Here is a 19,075-nt window from a genome sequence, read left to right on the forward strand (position 1 = left end):
TCGGAGGCGGAAGGGGCACCTAGGTCTCTCTTGAGGCCTCCAGCCTGCCCTGGAAGCCCCAAGTGCTGGACAACTGTCGGTCGCAGGCCCCTCCCTGAGAAGGGGGTGAGTTCCCCTGCTGACCCTTGCCCAAACCCTTGCCCCTTTACCTTTGATCTTTTCGCCCTTGCTCAGGGAGATCTCCCCCTCGCCTTGGGCCTGGTAGGACTTCACGGCCATGAAGGAGCGTCCAGGGACGGCCGAGTAGAGCTTCCTGCGTCTCCCGCGGCTGCCCAGGGAGCCCCCGGGGCCCCCGGAGCCCCCCGTGCCCCCGGCCGGCCCGTCCCGGGGTGTCCCGCTGGAGCTGCATACACAGAGGGTGTGAGAGGCAGGGGCGAGTGGAGGGAGGGGGCGCCTCTGGGAGAACAGGGGTCCTTGGGGGGTGGGGTGGGAGGTGGAGCATCAGGGTGGGGGAGGGGGTCTGAGTGCCTTTTCCGGCTCTGATTCCTCAGGGGCCGGGGGTGGGGGGTGGGGGGGGAAGAGGGCATTTGGGGGCTCCCCTGCCTGCCCGCTGTGGGCCCGCCGGCCCCCTTTCCTGCCTCCTGGCTTCCGGCTCTGTCCCCTCCCACGGGCCTGCACACCCTGCCTGATTCAGCTTCCTGAAGCTCTGCCTGTGTCATCCCTGCCTCACGAGCCTTCGGCGACTCCCAGCTTCCTCCTGGGCTGGGTCCAGCGCCTCTCCCGCCATCCCCAGCCCGCCACCATCTTCCTCCCGCCCACCCCCTCCCTGTCCCCCTCCAGCCGGCTCCCCCCAGTGTCCCCTGCTCATCCTCCCCGCCTCCAGCCTCATCTCCAGGCTTGGAAGCCCCTCCAGTCTCCCTCCTTGCCCACCCCCACTCCGCTGAGCTTCCTCTCACCTTGCCCAGGCTGTCTGTATGTCTCTGCCTGCCTGTCCTCAGGGGCTGGAACCAGCCTTTCTCTTGGGCACCCTCCCCACCCCTGGCCCACGGAGTGACTACTGAGCTAAACTCTGGTGCACTGGAATACACGGCTGCGAGACTGGTTCACAACGCCGTCACTGCCTCGGGGTCAGGAGGGAGACCTGGTGGTCCGAGGTGGGGACCAGTGCATTGGATGGAGCGGGGTGGGGGGCAGCCATGGCTCCCAGGAGGGATTCAGGGGCTGGGGGTCTGCAGGACCAGGGCTGAGCCCCCCCTACCTGGGCCGTCCACGAGGCTGACGCTTGGCCTCCTCGGGGTGCCTCCCGCGGGACGGGGAGCGGGCCCGGGCACCCCGGGGGCTGCTGGCACTCCGCAGGGTCCCGCTGCTGAGCTTGGCGCTGGGGGCGGCGGGCTGCGCCTGGCCCTGGGGCCCTGAGGTGGGGCCGGGGCCCCCCGTGGATGAGGTCCCCGGGGCGGCGAACACCATCCAGTCGGGCAGGGCCATGCTGGTATCACTGTTGGCCCGCAGCAGCGCGGGGGGCACTGTCAGCCCTGTGCCCGGGGGTCCCCGGCGCCGGGCTGCGTACTTGGGGGACTCCTGGAAGGGCACTGAGGTGGGCACAGAGGCCGGGGGCAGGTGGGGAGACACACAGGAGGCAAGAGACAGTTGGGGGGGGAGGCACCGGGGGAGAAACAGATGAGAAAGAGTGGGGCTCCTGGACCCCAACCCCTCCCGCTGCCCAGGTGCTCACGGTCCTCTAAGGTTTATTTGGTCCCATCCTGGCCCCCAGATCAGGTCCGCTGACTCCCCATCCCACCATGCACCCCCCCCCGCAAGGACCCCAACTTCTCCTCTTAGCTCGCTCACCCACGTCCTGTTCTCGATGGTTTCGGATCAGCTCCCCAAGTTCAAAATTCCCAGCGATCACTGCCACCTAGCGTGAGGGGGTAAGGGGGGCCCAGGTAGGAGAGAGAGAGAAAAACAAACAGGAAACACTGTGAGGTCTCCGGCCAGCTGCCCTGCACCCCTCCAACCTTCACCCCAGCAAGTCCAGCCTCCCTCTTCTCCGAGATCTCCTGCTTCCCTCCCAGCTCCCCAAACTTTACCCCTCTGAGTTCTTCACGCCTCCCCCAAGCCGCCCCAACAGACCTGGAAGGGGGTCTGTCCACTGTTATTCTTGACATCCTTGTTGGCCCCTCGATAGAGAAGGATCCTAGCACACGTCTCCTGGTGGGCAGTGGCACGGGGTGAAAGGGAAGAGAAAAACAGTTAAGGCCACCGCGAGTGGACACAGACACTGCGCTAGAGCCTTTGGAACCATCTGGTGGAAACCCGCCCTGCTCTGGACAGCAGCCACTGGCCCTTTAAACGTGGCCAGTCCACACTGAGAGGTGCTGTGTATGCAAAATGCACACCGGCTTTCAAGGACTTGAAAGATGTAGTTTAAATCTCTCTAGCAGTTTTTATGGGGGCTTCTCCAGTGGCGCAGCGGTAAAGAATCCGCCTGCCAATGAAGGAGATGCAGGAGATGTGAGTTCGATCCCTGGGTTGGGAAGATCCCCAGGAGGAAGAAATAGCAACCCACTCCAGTATCCTTGCCTGGAGAGCCCCATGGACAGAGGAACCTGGTTGGCTATAGTCCATGGGGTCACAAAGGGTCGGGCATGACTGAGTGACTAACACTTAAGCACAGCACAACAGTTTTTATACTGATTACTTGAAAGGATAGTATTTTTGAAACAAAATATGCTACTAAAATTAATGTCACCTGTTTGTTTTTTCCTTTTATTAAAAAAGTGTCTCCTGGGATACTTAAAATTGCATGTGACTTGGGTTATAGTGTATTGGATGGCTACTAACCTAAACCAGGGTTTTCTTCTTATTATTACTATTTTACTGAAGTATAGTTGATTTACAATGTTGGGTCAATTACTGCTATAGAGCAAAGTGAATCTGTTATACACACATACACACATATTTATATCATTTTTTGAAATTTTTCCTTTCCATTACTGTTTGCCCGCATGCATGCCAAATCGCTTCAGTCGTGTCTGACTCTTTGCAACTCCACGGACTGTAGCCCTCCAGGCTCCTCTGTCCATGGAGATTCTCCAGGCAACAACGCTGGAGTGGGTTGCCATGCCCTCCCCCAGGGGATCTTCCCGACCCAGGGATCAAACCCACGTCTCTTAGGTCTCCTGCATTAGCAGGTGGGTTCTTTATCCCTAGTGCCACCTGGGAAGCCCATTTAATGGTTTATCATAGGAGACTATAGCTGTCTGCGCTCTACAGTAGGACTTTGTTGTTTATCCATTCTATATATAATAGCCTGCATCTGCTCGCCCCAACCTCCCAATCAGGGGCTTTCATCATTAGCACTACTGACACTTAGGGTCCAGACAAGTCTCTGTAGCGGGGCCACCCTGTGCATTGTAGGCCACCCTGAGCATTGCAGGCCATCCTGTGTGTGTGTTGCATTGAGCAGCATTCTCTGGTCTCTGCCACTAGATGCCAGTGACACTCCCTCCTCAGTGGTGACAGTGAAGAACGTCCACAGGCACTGCCAAATGTCCCCTAGGGTGCGGGAGCATCCGGCTTGAGAGCCACCAAGTCAGACCTCTTGGGGTGGGGGACTTACTATGTTGCATGTCAGAGCGCCTTAGAGGCGGTAGCCACTGACTGGCCCAACAATTCCGTGAGATGGAAATGACTGTCCTCATTTTACAGACGAGGAAACTAAGGCTTCGAAGGGAGCCGGTGACGATCAGCCCTCGGATTCGAGCCCAGGTGTGTCTGACTCCTGAGCCCTTACTCGAACGCTCTGCTAGACCCGGAAGGAAGGAGGCAGGAGGCAGTGGGGGCCAGGGCTGGATGGTCGAGGGGGTGGGAGACAAATGCCATCCAAGTCCAGATCGATTCCTTGCCAGTGTCAGTCACAACAGACCCAACATCCTTGTCCTGGTCTGGGAGGCCCCCCACTGATCTGCCTGCCCTGCCACCCCCAGCCCCAGCCTTATCGACCTCATCTGCTACCATCTTTCCTCACTCCTCTGGCCTCCCTTCTCTGGCAGGCAGGCTCGTGCCCCAGGGCCTTTGAACCTGCTGCTTCCTCGACTTGGGAGTCTCTGCCCCTAGCTCTCTACACAGCTCATTTCCTCACTTGATTCACATTTTTGCACAGAGGCCAATTCTTCAGAAAAGGCCCCTCTGATGACCTTGTCAAAAATAAACCCCTGACCTGTTCCTGGCTTTATGTTAATTTATATGATACCTGCTGTGTGCTAGGCATTCTTCTAAGTCAGAGTTAACTCGTTTTCCTTATAATACTGCCTCCCTGAAATTACATTTCAATTTTATTCATCTCCAGCATCTCTCCCCCACTCCATTGTCTATTTTGGAGAGGCAAGGTTTTGTCTGTGGCACCCACGGCCTGGCATGGTGCCTGGCCCATAGAACCGTTCAAAAACGGTTGCTGGATGAGGGAAGCCCTCCTCCTCTGTCTTGGCCTGGCCAAACCCAACCTGGCCTCCAGCTCAGCTCTACTCCAAATCCCGCAGATGCCAGTCTAACCAGCATTCACCAGACACTTCCTCGGTCTCACCCTCTTCACGTGACAGACCCATCAAGGATGCTTGTACGGGTCCCTCCTACAGGACAGGCTCAGAGAAGGCAAATCCGTAGCCAAGGTCCCACAGCCAGTCAGTGGGGCAGCTGGGACTCAAACCAAGCTTTCTGATCCTAGCGCTCATCTGTCTACCCTGAAAGCACAACTCTGATCGCCCAAGTCCGATGGCTCCTGATTGGATGGCAAAGTTAGCCTGGTTCATTTTCTGGGCGTGTTTGTGAGTGTGAGTGTGTGTCTCTGTGTGCACATGCTGTCTCCCGACTCGATGATAAATTGGTGCCGTGTGTGTTTTTGCATATCTGCCTGCCCCCACCGTCACTGTGCCTAGCCCAGGCCCAGGATCATCTCTTTCATCTCAACCAGGAGTTCGCTCCACCCCTGAGCACCCCGTATGTACTGGGGTGCTAGCACTCATCCCACTGGATTGCAGTGATTCGTTTACACATCTGCCTCTTGGCCAGACTGTGAACCTCCCCCCACCCCGCCCTCCTGAGGACAGGCCTCATACTGTGTCTGATTCATCTCACATCCGGGCACACAACAGGTGCTCAGGAAATGGGCCTGGAAAGGATGAGGATGTGCGGTTGAGTCATGCAAAAGTCATTCGTTCAAATCATTCATTCATTCCTGGAGTCATTCAGTCTATCTCGAAGCAAATGCCTGTTGAGTGTTCTGAGCCGGATGCTGTGCGTGGTCTTGGCGGGGGATTCAAGGTATCTGATCCATCATTCATTCATTCACTCTCACTCATTCAACAAAGATGCATCTAAGCCTACTATATGCCACGCCTTGGGACAGAGCGCTTGATCAGACTCAAGCCCCACCCCTGAGGAGCTCACAACCCGGACATGGCCCTGACCCTCAGCACCAGAGGCTAGATGGGCTGGCCAGGAGACCAGAGGGGCAGAGAGTGAGGAAATCTTTCAGACCCAGCTCTGGGCCTTGGGAAGCTTAAAGTCTGGGAGGGAAGAGGAGTGGAGAGAAAGTCGGAGAAGAACTTGTGTTTGTCAAGCATCTATTTGCTAAGCACCATGCTGAGAGGGAGCCAAACATTCACACCCTTGATCCTTTTCGAGGTAGAGGTTACTGACCCATTTTACAGATGAGAAAGTAGAAGCTCAAGGAGAGGGAAATGGCTGACTCATCTGACCCACTCGGAGTAATTGTTCCCTCTCTATATGACCCTATGGACCGTAGTCCACCAGGCTCCTCTGTCCATGGGATTCTCCAGGCAAGAATACTGGAGTGGGTTGCCATGCCCTCCTCCAGCAGACCTTCCTGACCCAGGGATCGAACCTACATCTCTTGCTTGGCAGGTGGATTCTTTACCACTAGCGCCACCTGAGAATCCTCTCTCTCTCTATCTATACACTACATTTTCCCTTTCAAATTACCGGTATGGTTTCTGTCTCCTGACCAGATCCTGACTGATAACAGTAATGATAATGATAATAATCATTATTATTAACATAGCTGCCTCCTAGGGATGAGCCCTTATCATGCATGATCTTTCATCCCCTTCAATCAGCTGCTGTTATCCTGACTTCAGGGAGCCGGATGGAACCTCAGAGAGGGGAGGGGACTTGCTCGGGGTGCCCTGGCCTGCACACCGGCTGTGGGGTCAGAAAATCCAGAATGAGGCCCGCATGGGGAGCAGGAGAGACAGACGCACCGAGGAGGGGAAGTACAGGCAATTGGACAAACACTGTGTTCTCCCTGCTCGGGCGGGCACCGAGCAAGCAGACTGCTTGCTGCCACAAGGCGGCACGTGGCTACCTGCCATATCCTGGCACTGCACGTTCTGATGAGAGGGGCTGGGGCTGTTCTGGGAGACTTCCTGGAGGAGGGGGGAAGAGGCTGATGGATCAGCCGCAGCATGCCAGGCCCTGGCCTCGTAAGACCTGAGGCAACCGTCCAAGGGCAGGGAGCCTTGGGAAGCAGGTGTTGAGACTGGGGCTGCGTGGACTGGGCTGATCTGCCCAGGCTCCCCCAGTGCACTGGTGACAAACCAGCTGGGGTCATCAGGCTGAAAGCCCCAGCTTTTATCAACCCAACCAGCCACGACAGCACAGCTGCAGCGGGTAACCAGCTCTTCACTGCTCACCTCCATTCAGAGCTCTTGAGCCGGGGACCGTCCACGCAGCCCTGAATCTCTACAACTTGCAACACACTCTTGTCCCCCTTGGGGACTGTCCCTCATCCCCTGCAGTAGGTGCTCCAGTGGCAGCTGAATGGAGACCCATTAGAGGCAGAACCCCTGGGGATTAACATATACACACGGCATGCGTGCATGTGTGTGAGGTCGCTTCAGTCCTGTCCGACTCTTTGCGACCCCGTGGACTGTAGCCCGCCAGGCTCCTCTGTCCATGGGATTCTCCAGGCAAGAATACTGGAGTGGGTGGCCATGCCTTTCTCCAGGGGATCTTCCCAACCCAAGGACTGTACCCGCATCTCTTATTTCTCCTGCTTTGGCGGGTGGGTTCTTTGCCACCAGTGCTACCTGGGAAGCCCAACATATACACACTACTATATATAAAATAGATAATCGACAAGGACCCACTGTATAGCACAGGGAACTCTACTCAATAGTCTGTAATAACCTATATGGGAAAAGCACCTGAAAAAGAATGGATCTATATTTGTATATAATTGAATCACTTTGCTATACACCTGAAACTAACACAACGCTGCAAATCACATATACTCCAATATAAAGTAAAAATGTTTTAAAAAGGAGGACTTCCCTGGTGGTCTAGCGGTTAAGAATCTGCCTGCCAATTCAGCGGACATGGGTTCAATCCCTGGTCCGGGAAGATCCCACATGCTGTGGAGCAATGAAGCCCGTGTACCAAAACTACTGAGCCTGTGTTCTAGAGCCCGTTCTCCACAACTAAAGTGCCGAGCAGAGCAATGAAGACCCAGCACAGCCAAAAACAAATAAATAAATGTATCTTAAAATTTTTTTAAAGAAAAGAAACAGGACCTTTGTAGTTTCCTGCATTTCCAGGAATAACCCTGACCTCTCCCCTCTGGATTTTTCAGCACAGGCTGTGCCCTCTGCCGGGAACGCCCCTCTGCCCTCTTCTACATGACCACCTGTTGCTCTTCTTAGCTCTGATGGCACACCCTCCTGAGAGCCACCTCCATCGACCCAGCGCTAAGGCCAAGCCCAGATGTGCGCCCCCACGGAGACCTGGATTCCCGGTGACCTCCCTCTGAACACTTGGGATCACACTGGCAGGGTGTGTCCCTTGATGGGAGGTTGTCTGTCTTGCTCACTACTGTCCCCTCAGCCCCTGGCTCTGAGCCTGACCCAGGGAAGGAGCTCAGGAAACAGCTCTTGAATGAATGAATGAGTGAACAAATGAACAAATGAATGAAATAGTGGAAGAGCAGGGGCGGGGGGTGGCACCAGGGGGCTGGGAGGCTGGACCCAGGAGGAGAGCAGACCTTATTGTAGAGGGCACAGATGTGCAGGGCCGTGTTCCCTGAGGCGTTCTGGGCTCCAGGCTCAGCTCCATAGAAAAGCAGATGTTCCAGATGCTGAGAATGACCCCGCTGGCAGGCCTGGAGAGGACCGGGGGTGAAGAGCCGGGTCAGACCCACCTGACCACAGCGTCTGTCTCTCTCCTCCACCTGGAGGTCAGGCAGCCCTGCATCCGCCACTCCCCCCCGCCTTCTCCTCTGAGGCGCCACTCTTGCTTAGGGACCCACGCTGTCAACGTCACCAGTCATTCCAAGGCCCAGGGCTCCAGGCTAACTCCTTAGAATCCTGGCGGTGACACCTCTGTCCTTCCTCTTTGGGGACCATGCTACTCCCAGCTCCATCCCCCGTGAGGACCCCAGCATCCACAGCCCTAGGCCCTTGGACTAGGGTTCCCGATCCTTGGACTAGGGTCCCTGATCCCTGCCCACCCGAGGGGCCCACGCGCCGCCCACGCCACCCAAACCCTCTAGGCCATGCGGGAGCACCTGGTGAATCTCCTGCCAGCCGTTCTCATCAGCTATGCCCAGCTGGGCCCTGTTGTACAGGAGCAGCTCGCAGCAGCGGGGGTCACCCCCCACCATAGCCGTGTGGAACAGGGGAGTCAGCCCTCGGCGGTCCTTGTAGTTGGGGGAGCCCCCAAGATCCAGGAGCGCCTAGGAAAGGTTAAAAAAAAAAGATGACAATCACACAAGTACTGGCTCGTTATCAAGGGCCAGTTGGACGAAGAGACCTGGGTAACCCCACACGGGGTCAGAGCCAGAGCTAATGCTGCCGCGATGCCCTTGAGTGACCTTGAGGCTGGCCCTTGCCCTCTCGGGGCCTCTCTCATCCCTGTGAACAACGGAGGGACTGGGGCGATGCCTCCAGAGGACCCCTCCCTCTCACTCTGAAATCCTGCCCAGCCTTCCACCATGAGCCATGAGGCATGAGCCGCTGAAGGCGCATAATGCCTCAGTGCCCACCTACTCAACAGGCTGGTGTGGGGAACCAATCAGAGAAGCGCGTCTGGATGCAGGAGGGCCTCTGGCTGAGTGGGAGGTGTGGTGAGGTCCGGGATCTCAAGAGGCAGAGAAAGCGGTCTGGGAGGGGGCAGGCTCGGGTCAAGGAGACTCGGCTCAGCCTCACTGGGGCCAGGGGCTGGGGTGGGGGCAGGGAGTGGTCCCCCTTGAGACACGGATCTGGGCCTGGAAGACTGGCAGCTTCGAGCGTGTGAGGAGTGTTGGCGGCGCCAGCGCCGCGCGAACAGTCAGCGGTGGCGCAGTCCAACAGCACATTTCCAACATTTGCGGCGATGGAAATAGTTACAACCGCACGATCCAACATGGCAGCCGCGTGGGGGGCTACCGAGCCACTGGAAGGTGGCTAGTAAGCCTGAGAATCGGAAGTTTTAATTTTAGTTCATTTTCATCTATTTAAAACTAAACAGCCCCCCTTCCCCCGCCCGTGGCTAGTGGCGGCTGGATTGAACAAGCGCAGGCCTGGGAGGTAGGGGCTGGGCGTGAGCAGGAGTGGGGTTTGGGGGTATGTGTGTATGTGTAAAGTCGCTTCAGTCCTGTCTGACTCTTTGTGACCCCGTGGACTGTAGCCGCCAGGCTCCTCTGTCCATGGGGATTCTCCAGGCAAGAATGCTGGAGTGGGTTGCCATTTCCTTCTCCAGGGGAACCTTCCCGACCCAGGGATGGAACCCACATCTTTTATGTCTCCTGCCTTGGGAGGAGGGTTCTTTACCATTAGAGGCACCTGGGAAGCAGGTGGCAGAAGGGGTTTGGGGGAGGGAGGATGCATGAAGAGGGTCTTTCAATTCCAGGGCTGTAAGGCAGACCTTTGTGACTGGTGTCTGACTGCCTTCAGGGTTCTTCAGGAAAGGATTGGAGAAGGAGGGGGAAGGCTGGTTAGGCTGGATCATCTATGAGTCGTTGTGTTTACCAACAACTTCCGGGGCGCTCTATCCTGATCTATGGATGAAGACGCATCAAGTGCCCTTGGGGAGGGGGAGAGGAAGAACATTTAAAAATAAGATTGGGTAAGCTGACTCCATGAATGTATGCGTGCATGCTCAGTCGTTCAGTGGTAATCTAACTCTTTTGGGACCCTATGGACTGCGGTCCACCAGGCTCCACTATCCATGGAATTTTCCAGGCAGGAATACTGGAGTGGGTGCCACTTCCTTCTCCAGGGAATCTTCCCAACCCAAGGATTGAACCCAAGTCTCCTTCACTGCAGGAGGATTCTTTTCCTCTGAGCCACCTGGGAAGCCTCCATGTATATACACTGAGGGTGTACGAGGTTCATCTGCTTGTAAAGGCACATTTTAGGCACTGTACTGGGACAGTAAGGAGATCAAACCAGTTAATCCTAAAGGAAATTAATCCTGAATATTCATTGGAAGGACTGATACTGAAGCTGAAGCTCCAATACTTTGGCCACCTGATGCAAAGAGCTGACTCATTGGAAAAGATCCTGATTCTGGGAAAGATTAAGGGCAGGAGAAAAAGGGGGCGACAGAGGATGAGATGGTTGGATGGCATCACCGACACGATGGACATGAGTTTGAGCAAACTCTGGGAGATGATGAAGGACAGGGAAGCCTGGCATGCTGCAGTCCATGGGTTGCAAGGAGTTGGACACGACTGAGCAGCTGAACAGCAACAGCTGGAGGAGAGGGCTGTATTTCAGGTGAGCGAAGGTGGGGTACTGGGACTGTGAGCTGTAGGTTGAGAAGAGTGAATGGAAGGGCTGAGTTGGGAAGCGGGAGGACCAGTGTCTGGGGGAGCAGATGGAGGGACGGTGTCTGGGGGCACGGTGGGGAGCTCACTCTGTATTTTAAAGGGCACCAGGGACTTCCCTGGTGGTCTGGTGGTTAAGACCCTGCACGTCCAGTGCAGGGGGCACGGGATCAATCCCTGGTCGGGGAACTAAGATCCCACATGCTGTGCTGTGCGGCCCAAAAATAAAAAAATAAAGGGCACCAGCAAGAGTCTACATCTCAGGGAGACAGAGATAGGTGTCGGCTGCTGGCTCAGTGGGGCTGGAGAAGTTCTGGGTGTGAGGAAGTTAACACGATCTACCTGGGGACAGGGCAAGGGTCCGTGTGACCATCAGCTATAGCTGATCACCAGCCTTGAGCTGGGGAGGGTGGGGGCTCACGGAGGTCCCAGGAGGGTCTTGGTTGCAGTCAGAGGACTGACTGTGGAGGAGGGAGGTGGACGGAGGGGCCGGGGGGATTGGCTGGACGCGGTCTGGGCGAGGAACATGGTCACTTGGGGGTGTCTCTGGGCTCTGGGGAGGGTCCCAGGAGGATCTGAAACCTCACCGTCAGAGCGAGGCAGTGGCGGGCACAGGCAGCCTTGTGTAGCGCGGTCATGCCATCCCGGGCCCGGAAGTCGATGTGCGCCCCGCCCAGGCACAGGGTTCGAATCACCTCTACGGAGCCTTCGGTCTGGGCAGCCAGTGTCAGGGGGGTCTCTGGGAGGCAGGGGGAAAGGCCAGTCACGTGCAGCCCCTTGGCCTCGTGGTCCCCAACTCCCTAGCCCTCCCAAAGCACCCCGCCCTGCCGCCCGCTCCCTACCTCCTGAATCCGAGTCGTGATAATTGGGGTCCAGCCCCTTGTCCAGCAGCCGTGCCACCTTATCGGATGTCCCGAGCTGCACGTACTCCAGGAACTTCTTCAACCCCGTCTGAGCCGCAGATGAGAGAGAGAGAGAGAGAGAGAGAGAGAGAGAGAGAGAGGCGGTCAGGGAGGAAGGGGGCAAAGCTGGCTTTGGAGCAGCGCCGTCCAGTGGAATCACACAGCGAGCCACACATGCCATCAAAAAGTCCCTAGTAGCCACCACTTTTTTAAAGGAAGAAGACCTTCCAATTATATTGAAATTCACTTTGACGACCTATCTATTTCTAGTCTATTCTATATAGCCACAATATTACCTATTCAACAGGTAATCCATGTGAAATTTATTCCTGAGATACTTTCAGGGGTACTGAGTCTTTGAGATCGGGTGTATATTTCACACTCACAGTGAGGCTCAGTTTGGACCTGGTACACCGCAGGTACCCGGGGGGCTGTATGTGGCTGGTGGCTCCTGCAGATGGTACAGGTCTGGATGGATGGACTGCTCTGGGGAGGACAGAGACAACTGCATGGTGGGGTGGGGGTGAGGATAAGAAGCAGCCAGGGAGCTTTCTTCCCAAATGTCAAGGATCGTTCACTTCTGACCGAGGCAGCCCCCTGACTTACTCCCAGCTTTCAGGGGACCAGAGGAGACGCAGGGGACATACAGTCTGAGGATTCGAGGGCAAGGAGTGTGCGTGCATACTTGGGCAGTAAGTTGTGTCCAACTCTTTGTGACCCTATGGATGGTAGCCCAGCAGGCTCCTCTGTCCATGGGATTCTCCAGGCAAGAACACTGGAGTGGGTTGCCATTTCCTCCTCCAGGGGATCTTCCCGACCCAGGGATCAAACCTGTGCCCCCTGCATTGTCAGGCGGATTCTTTATCACTGAGCCACCAGGGAAGCCCCAGAGAGTAAGATGCTGGGAGGATAAATGGCTGTGGAGGAGCGCATCCTTGGATCCGGTAGAGATTCAGGCTCTGGGATTGTGTGAACTGCAGGGTGTCTGTGAAACTGCCCCTAGACAGAGGGACACTAGATACCAGAGTCACAGGCCACATTGGCAGGCGGGGGGCGGGGGGGTTCCTGTATGGATATAGGGGCCCCAGGAGAGGGGAGAATCCAAGGGTGAAGAAAGTGGGAGCCAGGTGGAAATGGCACAAGCCTGGGCAGAGGCACAAAGAGAGAAGATGAGAAAGGCTATGATGTATGCTGGAGGGGAGAAGGGATAGTTAAGGAAGTTAAGGATAGGAAGTTAAGAAGTTAAGGATAGTTTGGGAAGGTCCTGTACACATTGTTGTATTTAAAATGGATAGCCAATAAGGATGTACTGTATAGCACATGTAACTCGGCTCAACATTATGTGCCAGCCTGGATGGGAGAGGAGTTTGGGGGAGAATGGATACACATGTATGTGTGGCTGAGTCCCTTCCCTGTTCAGCTGAGACTACCCCAGCATTGTTAATTGGCGGTACTCCAACACAAAATAAAAAGTTGATTTTTGTTTTTTTTATAAAAGGCTGTGATGGAGTCGTCAGGTGCATTTGGGGTTGTCCCAAATATGACACAGCATCCCAAGTTAAGTGGGGGATGCTGGCAGAAGAAAAGAAGGTTTGGAGGGTTGTCGGGAAGAGGTAGGAGAGAAAGTGGTTAGGGAAGGGGGCTCCAGGTTGGGGGTGGTGTAAGTACCAGCAGGGTTCTCTCACCTTCGTGTGCAACTTGGCCAGCTGCTTCTCATCCAGGTTGGTCTGCTTGTAAACACGGGTCTTGTATCGGAACTGAGGCCAGGAGTGGGGTGACGGGAGAGACAAAAGACTCGGAGTCAGGGGTCTGGACCTCTTCTGAGCCAGGAAAGAGTCAGTGCAGGGTCAGGACGAAAAATAGCCCCCGAGTCTTGGCTGGGTGGGCAGAGGGCTGCTGGACCACTGCGGACCTGTGGACTGCACCCCCTAAGGTGTCTGGACCCCGCGGGGAATGTTCTAGAATAACCACTGTCATTGGGAGCCGTTTCCCACTTTGATAGGCCAGGGGAGACTTGGGGCTGGGAAATGACTCATGCAAGGCCACTCTACCTTCCGGTCAGAGGCAGGAATGCCATGCTAATTTGAACTCGGGCCTCCCTCACTCTGATTCTTAAGTGAAAGTGTTCAGTCACTCAGTCGTGTCTGACTCTTTGTGACCCCAACAGACTGTAGCCCGCCAGGCTCCTCAGTCCATGGAATTCTCCAAGCAAGAATACTGGAGTGGGTGGCCATTCCCTTCTCCAGGAGATCTTCCCAACCCAGGGGTGTCTCCTGCATTGCAGGCGGATTCTTTACCCTCTGAGCCACAGGGAAGCCCCAGGATTCTTAGGGTGCCCTTTATATCCAGAAGAGCCCACGGGGCTTTCCCTCGCTGAGGTCTGGGCTGGGTGAAGGAACGGGGGGCGGGCTGATGCCTGCTCGCATCTTTGAAGGGGCTGGGAAGGCCGTGGGGGTCTCACCTCCAGGTAGGGCACCCCCTTCTCGAAGGACTGGGGGTATTCCCGCAGCAGCCGCTCTTCCTCCAGGAAGTTGGCGTCCCGGCCCGAGGTGGCTGGCTGGAACAGGCCATAGTTGAGCACGTCCTGGAGGCTCTCGCTCAGGGCGCAGAGCACCTGCTGCTTGGCGGTCCAGATGGTGGCATCCGGGTTGAAGCGCAGGCATTTCTGGTGGGGGAGGCGCCAGGAGAGAGAGAAGGGGCCTGAGCAGGTCTGCGGAGGGCTCTGGGTGATTCTCGGGACAGAGGAGGGCTGGGGGGAAACCCATGGGGGTCTGGCAGTGGGGGCCATGTGTGAGGTCATCCAGAACCAGAGGCCCTGTCCCCTTCCCCGCTCCCCGTGCAGACTCTGGTGGTCCCTGTCTCCCGCCCCCCATCCGCCAGCCAGCGGGCTGTGGCTCACTGTCTGGTGAAGGTCAGGGATGCCGATCCTAAAAACCATCATGCTGAAGTGGGCGTCGTCTGGGACGGACATGGAGCGGCCCTGGAGGCCTCGGATGGAGGCCAGGCTACCAGCTGCACCGCTGCCCCGGCCCCGGGTCCCCCGGGGGCCTCTCCCGGGCCCGTCTGGGGAGCTGTTGGACTCTGAGCCCCCCTCGGGACACTCGCTGGCACTGTGGCGTTCCTCGTCCTCGCTTGACGCGGGGCTGTGGGTCATCATGGGGCCACGGGGCGACGGGGGACGGCAGCATCACAGGCGGCTGGTGGGGGAGGGGGCGGGGGTGGTGGTCAGACCAGGAGCCCAGGCTCGGAGGCCGCGGGCGCACTCAGTGGGCAAACACGGTCCAGGGCAGTGGCTCCAAGCCGCCCGAGGGAGGCCGGCAGGAGGCTGGACACACCCCCAGACACTCCTACCGCCTCCAAGCTCTCTCCCGAGCTCTCTCTCTCTCTCTCTCCCGGGCACACACACACCCCCAGCCCTGCCATGCTGCCTGCACGTGTCTCCTTCCCTGCCCTTGGCCTTGCTTGCGGCCCCCCGCCCCTCCTGCGCCCCACTTTGCCGCTGACCCAGCGCGCCGGTGTCCCAGAAACCGCAGAATCACCGCGGGAGCCGCTGGCCCACTTTGCCAGGCCAGGGATAATGCAGCTAAAATTAGCCCAGGACAGACAGGTGGGCGACCCATCGGCACCCTGCCCCCCTGGCCCCAGCCTGGCCCCTCCTCACCCAAGGTCCTCCCCGCCTTCTGCTCCGGGTGCCTCCCGGATGACCGCGAGGAGGCTGAGATGTAGTAAGGGGGAGAGGGAGGTGCCCTGAGCCTAGGGTGGAGCCGGTGGCTTCACTGAAGTGTGGCTGACCGCGTGTGTGTGCGGAGGGCTGCTGGAGAGCCAGCATCCCAGGGGGCAGGGGCACCCAGCCGGGGGAGTCACGGGGCAGAGAGTACCATGCATGAGGTGTCCCCCAGGGGAACCACAAGAGGTGGCCTATGCAACTTTCCGGGAGGCATCTTGAGAGGGAGGGTGGGTGGGTGGGGAGACTGGCCCTGGGGGGGCTGTCTGGGTGACAGCCTTGCCGTGGCCTGGGTGGGTGTAGGGCGGCGGTAGGTGACCTGCGGGTGTGTCCGAGACCTGGCGCTGGCTGGGTAGGAGGACCAGCATTGCCTGGTCCTGGGGGCTCCACTTTGAGGGAGACTGGGGGGCTGGGAGGGAGGCTAAGGAGTGGGATGAGAGTCTCGGGAGCGGGGGTGAGATCCCCACTATTCTTCAGATCCCCACTATTCTTCGCCCCTGAATTGATCTTATAAGGGTGAGTCCAGATGGGGCCCTTCTTCCCCGTTTTCTCCCCCCTCCCACCACAGCACCGGAAACCAGAATGTCTGGTCTGGTCCCTCCCCCCCACACCAGGCCCGGCTCCTGCACGTTGCCATGGAGATGGGAAGCAGTGGAGGGTACTGCTGACTTTGGGGGAGTGGGGATGGGCTGGGGGGGGGGGTTGGGGAGAGAAGACAAAACGTGTGCGGGGGGAGGAGGAGAGTTTCAAGAACTGTGGGCTGGCCACCCCCTCCCCCAAGCGTGGCCACGGCCCCCTCCCTCTCTGGGTACCCATCAGAGTCTCCCCTACTTGGCCCTGGCGGAGACCCCCGGCCTTCTCCTACCGGGCGACTCCACTCCCACCTCCAGACCTCGGGCTGGCAGCCACTCCCCCTCGGCTGACCCTGGCTGACCCCCTCCCCCAGCCTCCACGGGCACTCATGGGGTGGCCAGTGGCCCTGAAAGCAAAGCTCGCCCGGTCCCCCGGCGCGTGCGGCTGCCTCCAACCCCCAGGACCAGCTCGGGCCCCTCCCCCTCAAGCCCCGAGGGAGGGAGCGGGCACACTCCGCCGGGGCGGCATGAATCAAACGCTCCGCGGCTAAGAATAGCTGGCACGCAGCTGGTACCGAGACGGGCTGAGGAATCGGCGGGGGGGGGGGGGGGGGGGCGGGGGGAGAAAGGGGAGAGAGGGGGTGCCCTGGGAGGCTGCGGGGGTACGGCGAGGGGAGGCTGCCGGCGTGGCCGGGAGCCGGCCCGGGAGAATGAATGGAGGCGGAGAGAGGCGGGGAGAGGCGGGCAGAGGGAGCCCCGGCTGGGGCCGAGAAGCTGGTGGGGGAGAGCCCGGGTCCGCGGAGAGGGGGCGGAGGCCCCCAGGAGCAGGACTCGGGGGCGGGAGCCGAGGGGGCGCGCCGGCAGGTGGGGAAGGAAGCGGGGACCGGGTGGGGATGCAGGGAGCTCGTGAAAGGGTAGGAGGGGATTGGACGAGTCAGGAAGGAGCAGCCGAAGCCACAGGGGGTCGAAGGGGGCGGCCGAGGCCGAGGCCCAGACCCCCGCTGGAGGGGGTGGGCGCCGGAATGACCTCGGCGAGGGGTCTCGAGGGGTGGGACCGCAGGAGGGATCCAGGGAGCCCAGGTGGGCCGCGATGGGCGAGGCGGGGGAGTGGCCGGGCCGGGCCGGGCCGGGAGGCGGGTACCGCGACCGAGCCCTCGGCCCTGGAGCGCGGGAGGCGGGTTCGGGCAGGGGGCCACGGGGCCGCATGCCCCCCGCAAGCCCGCGATCCGGGACGGGGCACGGGGGACCCGGGCGTAACCCAATTTGGCGTCGCCCGGGGCAACGCTCCCCTCTTCACCCCCGCCCCCCACCGCACACCCGGGCCGGGAGCCCGGCGCTCGGCCAAGGACGTCCGGGGCGCCCCCGCCCCCGCCCGCGGCCCCGGGCCCGTGCTTCCCCCCCGACCCCCGACCCAGACCCCCGGTTTTCGGCCCCCTTACCTGCCTGGCGGGGCTGCTGAGTCCCGGTCGGCGGCGCCCGCGGCCCCTCCCCCCTCCCCCCACCCCCCACCCCCCCGGAGACGGGGGACCCTCAGGCCATGCCCCACCGCCCCGGAGGGCGAGCGGGCCCGGGGAGGGGGCGGGCGGGGGCCGGGGGGGCGGGCGGGGGGCCCGCGGACCTCACCCCCCCCGCGGGCCGGGCCTGGCCATCCGCAGAGCGCCCCCCCTTGCGCCGCGGCCGCCGCGCCCCTCCTAGCTAGCCCGCCCCCGGCTCGGTCCGGCCGGCTCCGGGCGCCGCGTCTCCGCCGGCTCCTCTCCTCGGCCTCAGCCGCCGCCGCCGCCGCCGCCGCCGCCGCCGCCGCCGCCGCCCGCTCCGCGCCTCCTCTGCCTCCCGGCTCGCTCTCTCGCTCTCGCTGTCTCTCCCTCACCCCGTCTCTCTCTCTCTCTCCCTCCCTCTCTCCCTCCCTCCGCCCTCTCCCCTCCCTCCGGGAGCCGGCGGAGGAGACATCGCCCCTCCCCGCGCCCCCAAACCTCGCCCATCCCCCCCACGCCGGCTCCGCCCCCTCCCCCTGCCCTCCCCCACCGCTCCTCTCCGCCGCCAGATCCCCGAACCCTGACTCCACCCCTGCTTGCCCCAGTACCCCGGCGATGGGGCTCCGCCCCCCTAAGGGTACCTCTCCCCGCACCCCCCAGGACCGCCCCTTCCCAGGGAGCCCCCACCTCCTCTACACACAGTAGGGTGCAATTAAATATTCGTTGCTAGACTCTACACCCCCAAATTGGATGGTGAGAGCTATAGATTCCTGTCCTGTTCCCCCAGCACACACACACACACACACACACACACACACACACACACACACACATACACACCTTCCCGCAAGGCACAGGTGCAGCGAGCCGCTCCCCAGCCCTGCCCCTGCAGACGTCTCCACAAACACATCTTCTCTAGGGCTTGCGGGGCTCTTGCAGGATGACATTACCATGAGCACAGCCAGCTACATCATGTACATATCACACCCGTGTGCCGGAGCATGCACACGGCAGAGCACACGCGTCTACCCACCCCACACACGGGCACGCAGCCCGCTGTACTTGCTCAGAACTCCAGCTCACACACAACCCTGAAACAGAGACACAGAACCACAGGGAGACGTGTGCTTTGCCTCTGTCACAGTCACCCACCGTGCCCTGGCCGTCCATCACACAGGTGTGCACACACCTGTTTAGTGGCATGACTCTGCACCACCACTTCCTTCCTGATAATTATCTCTGACATTTCTTGAGCACTTCCTTTGTGCCTGGCTCTGTGCTGGGTTTACTCCTCAACTTTGCACACTGCAGTCCTCCGGGCTACGGACTTGCATCATCCTCATTTACCAGAGGGGGAAACTGAGGCCCAGAGAGGTTAAGGAATTTGCCCAAGGTCGCCCAGCCCGCAAGAGGTGGTGGCCAGGATCAGAGACAGGCGGCCTGACTCAAAATCTTCAGACTGCTGTGTGCTGGGGTTCAGTACTGGGCACTCCATAGCTGCATATCCTTCTTCGTCACACACAATCCCCCCAGCCATCTCTGCATGGCGTGTGGGACACACCTGCAGAGACAGGGCCGATCCCATAGGGCAGCAGTGAGTGCGTGGCCGCAGCCCAGGCCCCTACCCTTCTCCCAGCTCCAACAGC

The 19,075-nt window shown here is 59.4% G+C and overlaps 1 protein-coding gene across 1 annotated transcript in view; it reads right to left on the reverse strand.

The window, feature by feature from the left end:
* SHANK1 (SH3 and multiple ankyrin repeat domains 1) overlaps positions 1-17,446 on the reverse strand; it is a 48,352-nt gene extending 30,906 nt beyond the window's left edge. The window contains exons 1-12 of the mRNA XM_061139882.1: positions 17,397-17,446; positions 14,561-14,858; positions 14,123-14,326; positions 13,347-13,418; positions 11,602-11,710; positions 11,347-11,498; positions 8,519-8,686; positions 7,997-8,113; positions 2,071-2,148; positions 1,789-1,855; positions 1,199-1,529; positions 150-343 (exon numbers count right to left, since the gene is read on the reverse strand). Of these exons, the coding sequence (XP_060995865.1) occupies positions 150-343; positions 1,199-1,529; positions 1,789-1,855; positions 2,071-2,148; positions 7,997-8,113; positions 8,519-8,686; positions 11,347-11,498; positions 11,602-11,710; positions 13,347-13,418; positions 14,123-14,326; positions 14,561-14,818 (1,750 nt within the window). The 5' untranslated portion in view covers positions 14,819-14,858; positions 17,397-17,446. The remainder of the gene's footprint in view (positions 1-149; positions 344-1,198; positions 1,530-1,788; positions 1,856-2,070; positions 2,149-7,996; positions 8,114-8,518; positions 8,687-11,346; positions 11,499-11,601; positions 11,711-13,346; positions 13,419-14,122; positions 14,327-14,560; positions 14,859-17,396) is intronic.
* Positions 17,447-19,075: the final 1,629 nt, after the last annotated feature.

Source organism: Dama dama, chromosome 4 (genome assembly GCF_033118175.1).
Source record: "Dama dama isolate Ldn47 chromosome 4, ASM3311817v1, whole genome shotgun sequence".
NCBI classification, from domain to species: domain Eukaryota; kingdom Metazoa; phylum Chordata; class Mammalia; order Artiodactyla; family Cervidae; genus Dama; species Dama dama.